The 13,872-nt window shown below is 35.3% G+C and overlaps 1 protein-coding gene across 1 annotated transcript in view; it reads right to left on the bottom strand.

Annotated features, from left to right (window-relative positions):
* VSIG1 (V-set and immunoglobulin domain containing 1) overlaps positions 1-13,872 on the bottom strand; it is a 33,546-nt gene that overhangs the window by 15,427 nt on the left and 4,247 nt on the right. Inside the window, exons 3-5 of the mRNA XM_023534146.1 lie at positions 12,293-12,330; positions 3,449-3,612; positions 194-301 (exon numbers count right to left, since the gene is read on the bottom strand). Coding sequence (XP_023389914.1) covers positions 194-301; positions 3,449-3,612; positions 12,293-12,330 — 310 coding nt within the window. The remainder of the gene's footprint in view (positions 1-193; positions 302-3,448; positions 3,613-12,292; positions 12,331-13,872) is intronic.

Genomic DNA, 13,872 nt, shown 5'->3' with positions numbered 1-13,872 from the left:
TTTTGGAGGAGGCTGAAAAGAATTCCAGACAGAAGCATGAGAAGGCAAACTCAAGACTATTGCCAGAGGTTTGTGCTGATCTGGATTGTTACCGAAGTCAGACCCTCCCTTCCCACTCCTCAAAGGTGGTGCCATTGCCCTAGAAACTCCAAACAATGAAGGGATCCAGTAGTACACCAATAGATGTTCTTACCTGAGAGGTCCAGCTACATCTTCCCCGAGCGTCTCTTGCATGCACCATTTTTAGACACTGACTGACTGCCTTTTCCTCCATACCCTCAGTATTGAGACACGAGCTGTGCTGTGTTTGAGCAGAAATGGGTGGATCTGAGAGTCGAATGCTACATGATATACTGTCACATAAACCAGGAGTTGAACTGAATTACTCAGTGGTCAGTCTAATAGCACAGCAGAATCTTTTTACCATCCCCCAAATATCCCACCAGCCATCCTTAGATTAATATACAACATGCTCTACAGAATTCTGAATGCATGGAAGTGCTCAAAGAAGAAACAAATTTGAAAGAGAAGCCAAATCTCTTTTTGAAAAATAACATCTCAACCTAAGATATCTGAAACCTCTTTGTTGAGCTGGCTCTCCATTCTGGGATAAGGAGCAGGCAGAGAAAGGACCTCGTAGGCAGTGGAATTGGAAGCCAATTATGGGCCAGGATTTCCCGCAAGAGCTCTGTCCCAGCTGTTCAGCTATACTAAGTATATCTTGTTGGGCTGGGTTCCCTAGTGCCCATGACCCAGGGGTATAGATGGTATAAGGATTTTGCAAAGTCACCATTTTGTGAGTAATGTTGTTGATAATAATAACTCACATTTATTGAATGGTTACTATGTGGAAGATTTCCTAGTGTTTCACAAGCATCATGTCATTTAATCTTCACAGTAAGCCTGTAAAGTAGCTAAGTAGCTCCATTTTACATTAGGAAAAACTGAACCTCTGAAAGGTGTTATCTAAGGTCATGCAGCCAGCAAGAAGCAGGGCAAGGAGTAGAACTGACATCCATCAGGTGGTTTCCACTAAGGTTCCAAAACTACTCATCTGGAAAAGCAGAGAGAAGCACAGGCCTGTAAGGTATGGGGAAGAGGAGGAAGGACTCCAGTTCTCTAGAAGTAAAGACCTAAGCATAGTTATAATGGTGATCTTGTTGGGTAAGCTGAAGCAAGATGGGAAAAGAGGAGGAAAAGAAAGGTTGCCTTTTTGAAGGTGGTTTTCACTGTCTCCAAGCCAGGAGCTGGCCCTACTCTACTCTGTCTTTCATGCTGCCAAGGCACAGGCATAGCATAGGTCTCATGCACTTGGAGAAGCATCTAGAATATTTTATGACACGAGGGGCATATTCTTACAGATCCAATGGCTCAATGCAGAAGACTTCCTTTGATTTGGACATCTCAAAAGAGTAGATACCTTAAATGACTTGTCCTGCCTGTACCAGACATTTTGAAGAATGAGGCAAATGGCAAGTAAATAAGCTACTCAATAAGTACTTATTTGTTAATGAATTTTATTTTTAAAGGGCCTCTAAGGCATGTCTTGAGCTCAAGCCACAGTCAGATCAATTACTATACCTTCTTCCACTGCATATCTAGGTCTAGCGAAAGATTTATTGCTGGTCAAAATCTCCTTTGACCTTGCATCTCCTAGCTCTTCACCAGCCCAACAGTTCCAGAAGAGGTGGACTTGTAAATTCTAGTGTCAGAGGAGGCATAAAGAAGATTTTGTGCTTTTGAATTCAGACTGGCCTGACCTGACCTTCAGGCAGTTGAAGACATCTTGATTTGAGGACCAAGCATTAAAAAATTTCAAAATAGATTGGCAAGGCTTTTCTATATTCAGCTTTTACTGGAAAAATGAGAACTATAAGACTCCAAATAAAGAACGTATTGAAAATTTTAGTTAGGAATGTAAATTTTAAAAGGAAGAAACATCATGTGATTATTATTATCCACAATCCAAGAGAGCAGCCTGCAAAGGAAAGGAATGATTTATTAGTTGATTGCAACATGTAAGGTCTTGGGTCAGGACATTTTGGATGATGGAAAGTGGTGGACTTACTTTTGCTGCTGCTGATAATAATGATAATGATAACAGTGTTTACAAGGGGTGAAACTTGCAGGGCTTTATATTATTTTTCAAGTATTTTCATATGCATTATGTAAGATGATTCCCCATGAGGCAGGTAGAAAAGTATTACTGTTCTATCATATTTTGAAAAGAGGCAGAGAGTGATTCAGATACTCGTCTAAAGTAACCAGTACTAAGCAAAATTGTGAAACTTTAATTAGAGTGTGGAATTGTTGAAATCTCCTCTTGAATAGTGTTGCCTGTTAAACAAGTGTTCAAGGACCTCTGCTGAAGAAAGGACTCAACACTTCCAAAAGACCAGTGATGAATGAAGTATCACTGGCCAAAATGTGACTTGTCCAAGTTAATGTCCTTCTTTTTCTCCACCTTTGCCCTTGGGCCTCCTCCAGCCCACTCAACTCACTCTCTCTCTAACTTTCTACTAACCAAAACCCTTCCTTTCCTTCAAGGCCCGACTAAACTACATCCAGCCATTCCAAACCACACTTATTTGTCTCTTTTCAGAATTCTTTGTTTTGGATTATACATCCTTTTGAAAATCTAATGAAAGCTATGGACCTTTTCCCTCAAGGGATATGTGTTGGCATACATCCTTGCACACTCATGCACGCGCGCGCGCACACACACACACACACACACACACACTTTGAGTATACAATTTTAACCCTTGGGCTAATTTAAAGTTTCAGTTACCCTTAAGGCCAGATGGAAAAAACCTGGGACCAGGCAGCTTGCAGTTAGAATCATTCTCCTCCTTTGACTTTCACCTACCCTCCTCTGGCAACTTCATCCCCTAGACCCTGGCCTACCCTTCCTATCCCCTATCCTCTAGCCTCCTGCTATCTTTAATTACCCAAAGTGCATTGCTACTTTGACCTTTCTCCACCCATCTTGAGATTCTCATTGCACCAAGACTCAGTCCTGCACCATGAGCTACTTCATTTGACGAGCAGATCCCAGATATTGACAGAGATCGGCAGATCAATTAGCACATACATTCGAACTGGGGTCTTCAAGAAATAAGAGGCAGGGAGATTCTTTTTGGTGTGGGAAGCCCTTTAAGAACTGCTGCTCATTTTACCTACAATAAGGACCATTCCTGTCTACTCTAGTATACATGATTACTTGATGTTGACTTACACAAAATTGAGATAACAAGCTATAACTGAATATGAAAACAGGACAAAGGCCAAGTCACTTAGATAACGGTTTCCCTCAACAAGTATCTTCAGATTCTGTATCTGAGGTTCTCCTACTGTTATCACTGGCTTACCATTCCTTCATACACTGACTCCCAACAGTTTATTTCAGAACTACCAAAGGGAAATAGCTTAGGAAGAATGTTCTTACGGTAATTGGCTGTGACTCCTTTTCATGGGAGAATGACCACTGGATGGAAAGCTTGTCTCGGGAGGCCACAGTGCTGGTGTAGGTGCAGATAAGAGTGGCATTAGATCCAGCAGTCACATTCATGACACTGTTTGGGATGGTCACTTGCACTGCGCTAACTCGACCTGAAAAGATAACCACCAAAAAGACAGTGGAACACATTCACATTCTGATGATACTTTTTCATTACAAAGCACTTTCAAGGACATCTTATTTGAAGAATCCAAGGTAAAGAGAAGAAGGTAAAATGAACCATATAGGAAATCTGAGCAAGCAATTGGCATGGAGTAGGGAAGTTTTTAATAAATTACAATGTGAAGATACTAAAATCCTGATGGTGAGGTAATAGCACTGAACTGGGAATTTCTTCTGGATGGCCTTAAATAGAGGTTCTCAAAGTGTTGTCTGGAAACTCAGAAAGGTCCATGAGTATGGAGAACAACCAATCCAGTTTGCCCCAAATTGAGGAGGTCCCTTGAATATGGGACTTTCATTGTAAAACTGGGTGAGTCTCAGGCAAATCATATTGGTTTTGCTAGGACTTTAGTGCTTAAACCAGAAAATCCGCCTCCCCCCGCAAAGCAGAATGAGTTTGTTGCCCTATCCCTAAGACCATTTTGTTAGCCTAAAAGATCAAAATTATATTAATAATAATACTAAGATATTATTTTTCTTTTTAACTCTCATCCTTTCATGAGTGTACAATGAATGTTCTAAAAGCTACATGATGTCATTGTTCTGGTGGCTAATGGCATTTATGTATTTTTGTTTTATTTTGTTTTACTTTCTAAAACAGTAAATGTAGATAGAAATAACCCACGTAGCAAAAACTCTTTGGGGTCCTCAATAATTTTTACTTGAAAATTGTATAGAATTAAATTCATACACATACACATAAGTACAAGTAAAACTGGAGAAATAAGAAGACTGGTGTATTGTATCAATGTCAGTGTCCTGATTGTGATAATATACTATAGTTTTACAATATATTACCATGGGGAGTTGAGCTGTGCAAAATGTACATGAGATCTTTGTCTTATTTCTTAAATCTGCATGTGAATCTAATATTCCCTTATTATATTTTAATGACAGCAGAATTTATAGTGATATCTTACTATAGTGATCTATAGTGATATTTCACTTCTGATATTGATGTTTTGTGTCTTATAGCTTTTTTTTTTACCAGTCTTGCTAAAGGTTCACCAAAGAACCAGATTTTTATTTCATTCAATTTTTCATACAGTTTTCCTGTTTCAATTCCATTGATTTCAGCTCATTATTGTTTCATTTCTTCTGCTTGCTTTGGAATTATTTCGTTTTTCTTCTAGATCCTTGATGAAGAAACATCGATCATTGACTTGAAACATTTACTCATTTCAAATGTAAGCATTTAGTATTATAATTTTCTCTCTCAGCACTTCTTTAGCTGCATGTTACATGTTTCTATATATTTTCATTTCCATTCAGTTCTATGCATATTTTTTAAATTTCCTTTGAGACTTAATCTTTGATCCATAGATTATTTACAATTGTGTTGTATAATTTTCAAGTGTTTAGAGACTTTCTTATTGTCTTTCTGTTCTTGATTTTCATTGTGCTCAGAGAAAAGACTCTGTAGGATTTATTTATTTTTTACGTATAATTTATTTTTTTATTTTTTAAATTAATTAATTATTTTTTATGGTGACATTGGTTAATGAAATAGTATCTTTCTGCTGTGCATTTTAACAGCAATATATATATATATTTACATTATATGTTCATCTCCCATAGTTTGATTTCTTTCTGTCACCACATATTTGACTTATTTACACCATCTACCTCCCCTTTCCCCTCTCCCCCTTACCCTCTGGTAACCACTAGTCTATTGTCCATGTCCATGAGTCTCTGTTTGTTTGTCTTGCTCATTTGTTGCTTTTAGGTTTATATCCCACATATAACTGATATCATGTGATTTTCAACTTTTTCTGTCTGGGTTATTTTACTTAGCATGATTATCTCGAGGTCCATCCATGTTGTCACAAATGGCAGTATTTTGTCTCTTCTTATGGCTGAGTAATATTCCATTTTATATATGTACCACAGCTTCCTTATCCAATCATCTGTCATAGGACACTGCAGTTGCTTCCATGTTCTGGCCACCGTGAATAATGCTGCTATAAACATCAGTGTGCGAATATCTTTTTGGATATGAGTTTTCAAGTCTCTGGGGTAAATATCCAGTAGGGGGATTGCTGAATCACACGGTTGATCAATTCTTAGTTTTTTGAGGAACTTCTATACTGTTTTCCATAGTGGCTGTACCAATTTACAGTCTCACCAGCAGTGTATGAGTGTTCCTATTTCTCCGCATCCTCTTCATTATTAGTTATTACTTGTCCTGTTGATAACAGCTATTCTAACAGGTGTGAGACGGTATCTCATTGTGGTTTGGATTTTCATTTTCCTAATAGCTAGCAATGTTGAGCATCCTTTCATATGTTGGCCATTCGTATGTCCTCTATGGAGAAATGTCTGTTCAAGTCATCTGCCCATTTTTTGATTGGATTGTTTTGTTGTTGTTGTTGTTATTGAGTCATATGAGTTCTTTGTATATTTTGGATATTAGGCCCTTATCAGAGGTGTTGTTTGCATACGTATTTTCCCATCTAGATGTTTGTCTCTTTACCTTGTGGACAGTTTCTTTTGCTGAGCAGAAGCTTTTCTGTTTGATGCAGTCCCATTCATTTATTTTGACCCTGTATGATTTAAATTCTTTTAAATGTGTTGAGGTCTTTTTTTTGGACAAGCACATGGTTTATCTTGGCAAATGTTTTGTTGGTGTTTGGGAAAAAAGTGTATTCTGTTGTTATTGAGTAGAGTGTTCTATACAAAGAGATGTACTTTAAAACACTATGAATACTCACCAAGATGGACCAGGTTCTGGGCCATAACAAATTTAAAAACAAACCTTAATAAATATAAAATAATAGAATTGATACAATGTCTCCTGTCAGACCACAATGGAATTAAAGTAGAAATCAGTAACAAAAAGATTACTGGAAAGTTCCAAAATACATGGAGATTAAATAATATACTTCTAAATAACCCATGTTTCAAGAAGAAACTCAAGAGAAATTTAAAAACATTTTGAACTAAATGGAAACGAAAGCTCAACTTATCAAAATTTGTGTATGCAACAAAAGCAGTGGTTAGAGAAAAATTTACACCATTGAGGACATATATTAGAAAAGAAGAAAGAACTAAAATAAATCATCTAAGCTTGAACCTTAAGAAACTAGAAAAAAACAGCAGATTAAATCCAAAGTAATCAGAAGAAGAAATGAAGTAATGCAATCTAGGGCAGGAATCAATGAAATTGAAAACAAGAAATAATTAAATAAAACTAATAAGGCCAATTTTATTGACGAGGTCAATAAAATTAATAAGATTCTAACCAGGCTAAAAACAAATACAAAGGGCACAAATTACTAATATCAGAAATGAAAAAGACATCTTACTACAGATTTTATAGACATTAAAAGAATAATAAAGAAATGCAAGAAACAATTCTATGCTCACAAATTCAATAACCTAGATGAAATGGACCAATTCCTTGAAAGACACTATCTGCCAAAACTCACACAAAAATAAGTAGACAATCTGAACAGGCCTATATCTAGTCTATATCTATTTACAAAATTGAATCAATAATTAATAATCTTCCAAAATAGAAAGCACCTGGCCTAGGCGCTAGACTGGTGGGTTCACTGGTGAATTCTTCCAAATATTTAAGGGAGAAATTGTACCAATTATTTACAATTTCTTTCAGAAGATAGAATGGAGGGAATACTTCTTAACTCATTTGATGATGGAAACATAACCCTAATACTAAAACCAGACAAAAGCATTACAATAAAAGAAATCAAATATCTATCATTAACATAGATGAAAAAATTCCTCAACAAAATATTAGCAAATCAAATCCAACAATGTATAAAAAGTATTCTACACCATAACCAAGTGAGATGTGTTGCAGTTATGCAAGGCTGGTTCAACAAATCAACTAATGTAATCCATCACAGCAACAGGCTAAAGAAAAAAATCACACAATCATATAAATATATATGCGGAAAAATTATTTGACAGCATCCAATGCTCATTTATGTTAAAAACACTCAGCAAACTAGGAATAGAGGGAAACTTCCTCAACTTGATAAAACATCTATAAAAAACCTACAACTAGCATCATACTTAATGATGAAAAAAAAACTAGAAGCTCTCCTACTAAGATCAGGAAGAGGATGCCCCTCGCATCACTCATTTTCAACCTCATACTGGAAGTCTTTACTAATGCAGTTAGATACAAAAAGGAAATAAAAAGATATACAAATTGTGAAGAAAATGACAGATAACATGATTGACTATGTAGAAAATCCAGAAGAATCAACAAAAAAACTTCTGGAACTAATGAGTAATTATAGCAAGGTTTCAGAATATAAAGTTAATGTGCAAAAGTTTATTGCTTTTCTATATACCAACACTGAACATGTGGAATTTGAAATTAAAAACATAATACTATTTATATTAGCACCCACAAAATGTCTGGTTTTACCTAAGTATAAATCTAATGAAATCTACACAAGACCTGTATGAGCAAAACTAGAAAACTTTGATGAAAGAAATTATAGAAAAAAACTAAATTAATGGAGAGATATTCCATTCTTATAGATAGGAAGACTCATTATTGTCAAGATGTCAGTTCTTCCCAACTAAATCTATAGATTTAATGTAGCCCCAATCAGAATCCCAGCAAATTACTTTGTGGATATTGACAAATTTACTCTTAAATTTATATGGGGAGACAAACGACCCAGAAGAACCAACACAATACCGAAGGAGGGTCAGAAATATGACAGAGTGATAGACGTCCCCAGATCACTCCCCTTGAAAGAACAATAAGCTGAATATCTAAAGCTCAACAAAAAACACCCAAACTGCACACAAGCATAAGAGCTTCCACAAGTCAGAACCCTAGGTGTCAGGCGGTGGTCTGGGAGAAACAAAGAAGCTACGTCTCACAGCTGGAGCTCCCTGGAGGAGGAATGGGGAATGGAGAAGGTGCGCTGAGTTTTCTGAACAGCCCTGCCGGGGACAGCTGTGAGCTCCGCGCAGTCGGCAACAGGGACCAGTCATCAGGGTAGAAAGCAGAGAAGCAGGGACAGCAGAGAAACAATAGACATTTACCAGCCGTGATTACAAAACCAAGGCTGAGCCACAGCCCCCATCCACCAACCCAGAGGGCCCTATCTCCCATTTCTTCCGAGACCAAACATCACGGAGCTCCAAGGGAATGTGAGCAAATGCTATCAAAACTATCGCTAACACTGACAGGGAGAAATTGTACCAATTATTTACAATTTCTTTCAGAATGCCATTTGCTTGAAAGATCACTTTCCACCCTTTCAGTTTGAGTCTATATTTTCTTTGGAACTGACTTGTGTCTCCTGGAGATAGCATATGGTTGGGTTTTGCCTTTTCTTCCAGTCTGTGACTCTGTGCCTTTTTATTGGTCAGTTCAGTCCATTTACATTTAGGGTGATTATTGAAATATGAGCTCTTCTTATAGCCATTTTATCTTTTGCTTTCTGGTAGCTCAGTGTTCCCATTGCTTCCTTGTCTTTGTGTTTGTTTTCTTTATTTCGGTTGTCTTTTGCTGGGTTTCCTTCCGGTCCTTGTTTTATGTTATATACTTCCGTTCTGAATCTTTGGTGTGTGGTTACCATTACGAACATGTAAAGTATAGTTATATATACAGTCGTCCCTTTTCTTCTCTGTGTGCCTTATCTCCATTTCCCTTTGCGAATTTGGATCTTTGAATCCTCCCCTTTTCAGTCATTGTCTCAATTTGTCTCTATGTATGCTGAACGTTCATTACTATCTTGCTATAGCAAAATCTCTTCTTATTTTTAAGCTTATAATGTCCTGTTCCTAGTAAGGGTTGCTGTACTCCTCTGCTTCTATCAGCCTGCTTCTCTGTCAGACTTGGCCGTTTATGTGGCAAGCAGTGTCTTGATGAATTGAGAGAAGCACTTTAAGATACACATCAATGCAACACCTTCTAACTCCATGCAGTTCCCTCTTCCCAATGTTCCCCTTTCCATGTTTGCCTGGTTCCCATGCTTCCTCCAAAAATGAAATTTGCCTGCAGAAAGCCACTACACTTTCCGATGGAAATTTTGTTGGAAAAAGCTAAGTGGCTCTCTCCTGCCCTCAAATAGCCTATCTCATTTCTCTTGGAAGTTAATCACGTTCACTTTTATGGCTATGCCTAAATGATGACTTCCAGATGTTTTTAAGTGTCCAAAATAAAAGAATGGGGATTTAGTGGCTATTTAAGTTCCCAGAAACTTTCCCCTAAAAATAGAGATTTCAAAGGCATTATTTGGCCATCATTTTTATCCTCTAGTTTGGGTCACAATATCTGTTATGAAATTGGTTAATAATGGTAACTTATTGCCATGTAAGGCCAAACAAACAAACAAACAAACAAACAAACAAAAACCCTTTAAAGGCTGCTCTCAACAAAAGTGCTTGAAAATAGAGGAAACACAGTTCTGACACAAGGCAAGCAATAGAAGAGACCCTGGTGCCTATCAAAAAATATTTGTTGAGCACCTATCTTGTGCCACAAATAGTGCTAACACTGGGGAAAGAATAATGAACAAGACAGAAACAATATATGCCTGCCATGTCAATGCAGAAAATAGCCATTTATAGCACAGACCAGAATGGAGGCAAATGAAAATCAAGTATTTGAAAACTATAAATCTGATTTAAACATTTTCAGCATTTTAAATAGAAGACATAATTATATAAATAATTTGAGATCTGTAAAAGCTCAACAATATCACTTTGGAATAAGGATGGTAACTACAAATCTACTGTGAGACAATATATTTTTAAGAATAATATACATTGTCCTGTAAGTAGGTAGCAATTGGTGAGGCAATATCTCTAGACCATCCTACTGCTCAAATTCCCAATACTCAGGACGAAAATCAATTCTTAAATTCTGAGGAAAAGATGATTTTCACAAATTGTTCATCTTTAATACAGTGACAATATACTTCAGAGCTAAGAGCTACGTATTTCCAGATGAACTTTTTAAAAATGTTACATAATTCAATTAGTGCATATTACTTAAATCTCTGAGATCATCCTCTATCCCAGCACTGTGCAATAGAACTTTCTATGATGGTGGTTATGTTTTATCTCTATATTGTCCAATTCAGTAGCCATTATCCACATGGAGTTATGGAGCACCTGAAATGTGGCTTAGTGTGATTGAGGAACTGAATTTCTATTTTTGTTTAATATGAATTTATTTAAATTTAGATAGCCACGTGTGGATGATGAACGGCGTAAATTTAATCTTAAACTGAAGGTGATTCTGTGAGTGTCGGGGGAAAAAAGTCTCCTTCCTTTGAATTAATTTTCTCTAAGTTGAGAAATTGTTTAAACACTGAAAAAGGCAGAAAAATCTCTACATTAAGAAGACTGAATAAATAACAAAATAAAGATTAGTACCTGATTTAAACAAAATTCAGGATTGCAATTTCACTCATGACCTGACTGAATTAAAACAAACAAACAAACAAAAATATATATGTGGTTGAAAATCAGTGCATATAATTAAAGGAAAATAATCCAAAGGATATGCTCTTAGATTAATCAACACTCTAAAAAGATTTTAAATACCTCATGTTTTGATAATGATTGTTCGTTCTTTATTTAATACCTACAACGTGGCACGCACTTTACTTATAGAGGGATTATATTGCAATGAAAATATCCCCCACATATCCACATTTAACCTGATGCATTTGAAGTGATTTAATTTCCAGCAATTTCATATATATATATATATATGAATATATATATATATATATATATATATATAATTTTTGAGTTAGAAAATAATATAACCAAAAGATCACTTGCTTTTGGATCTGACTATAAAATCGAAGTTCAAATATATTGCTGCTTTAAAATACATAGCACATTCCTCCAGAAAATGGAAACAACATTAACATATATTTCTAATAGGTGACTAATATATAGTAAAAGCACTAATATGATATGCATGAACTTTTTACAAAAGACATCTTTGATTAAAATTATTTTTCTGAAGTGGAATTTAACCTATGACTTCCCAAGGAGTCATCAGAAAGATTTTGATTAAAATAAAATCTGTCTTGCTTAGTTGTACAGAAAATTGGTTTTAAATTTGTATGTGAAAATCATTTCTAGATGTTTGGAGTTTGGGAAAATAATTAATTCTTTTATTTTTCCAGCTTTATTGACATAGGATTAACATATAACATTGTATAAGTTTTAAGTATACAAAGTGTTGATTTGATACACATATATATTGCAAAATGATTATCACCATAGCATTAATTAACACTTCCATCAAATTACATAATTACTATTTCTTTTTTTGTGGTGAAAATACTTAAGATCTGTTCTCTTAGTAACTTTCAAGTATGCAAGACAGTGTTGTTAACTATACTCATTGTGCTTGCTGTAAATTACATCCCCAGAACTACTTATTTATCTTATAACTGGAAGTTTGTACCCTTTGACCGTTTTATCCACTCTAATCTCCATTTCTATAAATTCAGGATTTTTAGATTCCACATATAAATGTGATCATACAGTATTGTCGTTGTCTGACCTATTTCACTTAGCATAATGACCTTAGCAGGATTTAAGAAAGTAATTCAGTCTTTCAAAAATATTTCCTTTGTGCTAATTATGTACCTGGCACCATGTTTGATACTAAAAACGTGACATTCTTCCTGAACAAGAAACAAGTTCAGGTAGTGCATCAAATTAAATATTGATGGAAACATTACCAATTGCTTCATAGCCATATCTGGATCAACTGATGGACACTACTAATGCCAGATACATATTACTGAAATCTTTCTCTTACTTCCATATATATATAAGCATGACAAACAGCAATACATTATATCATACTTCCATTCCATCTGCTAGACTGACATTACTATATTTTGCTTTGGGCCAGCTAGATTGTATATGTATAGATACACAGTACATACGATCTGCCAATGAAACCAGTTTTACAGTAATATATATAAAAAAAGGCTCTGATATATTCATTGGTCACTCTGATTGGGCTTTGTCCTAAAAGTCACAATCAAATAACATCCTGATACCATCTAGGTAATTTTTTAAAAAATAAAAAATTGCATACAAGGTAAAACTCCAATTTTGTAATGTAATATATACACTTACAAAGGAGAAAAAAAGTCATCCAAATTTGTGATAAGATTGTTGGCGATTTTTATTTTCTTATTTACATGTTTCCATATTTTCCAACCTTTCTACAATGACCACACATTACATTTATAATCAGTGAAAATTATATATGTGTTAGTTACAGTAAAAATCACTCTTGCAACTGTTCCAAAACTAGTGCCAGACGAAGGCCTCACATAGGGAAATAGGTGTTGACTACAGGTGTGATTTTAGAGGGTTGATGCAGGAGGCCCAGGGGCAACCCCATTAGCTAATGACTGGAAGCTCTTTAAAGTAAACAAAGACTTTCACTATGTAAAGTTAAGGTTTAAAATGAATATTCCTGGGGAAAGGGGAGTAGTAACATCTGTTCTCACCAGGATGGAAATTGAGAAAGGCAGCTTTTTCTAGCTCTAAGTCCTGGTTAGATCCCTGGATAAATGCAGTATTGCCTTCTGGTGACTCCATAGAACATGTTTATTTAAGCATTTAGTAAGGAACATTTACAGAACTATTACTAAAAACCATATAGTTTTCAAAAGTAACACTTTTTTCTGGTTATAAAAATAGTATAATATTTTTTGTAGAAATCCTGGAAAATATGGAAAAGCTGGGGAATAAAATAAAAATAACCTATAATTTCATCGCCCAGAGGTAATAACTATGAGCAGTTTGATATATAACCTTCTAATAATTTATTCTAGATGTGTGTGTTTCCTGCTTCTTCACATAAAATTTTATCCTGAGTGTTTTCTTACGTCATTAAATATATTTAGTAAACCTCATTCTAATGACTGCTTAATATTAGCGATGGCTTAAAATATCATTTTTTTTTGAGAAACAGTATTATTGTATCTATCATGGACCTAATTTATCATAAGAACAGATTCAAAATGTATTTGATATTTAAAAAAAACTAGCCAAGAGATTTTTCTGAATTAGTGATCTCTTGTGGGTCTAACCAACATCAGAATTTTGACTCTAAAAATGATTTTGTTTTGCTCAAATCTCTAAAAACACCTATATTGTGCACAATGATAAATCACTCATATTTTCCAAAATACAGCCTTAGGAAA

Source organism: Pteropus vampyrus, unplaced genomic scaffold (assembly GCF_000151845.1).
Source record: "Pteropus vampyrus isolate Shadow unplaced genomic scaffold, Pvam_2.0 Scaffold120, whole genome shotgun sequence".
Classification (NCBI taxonomy): Eukaryota; Metazoa; Chordata; class Mammalia; order Chiroptera; family Pteropodidae; genus Pteropus; species Pteropus vampyrus.
Note: the sequence above shows the minus strand (reverse complement) of the source record. Positions and strands in the feature narration are given on the sequence as shown.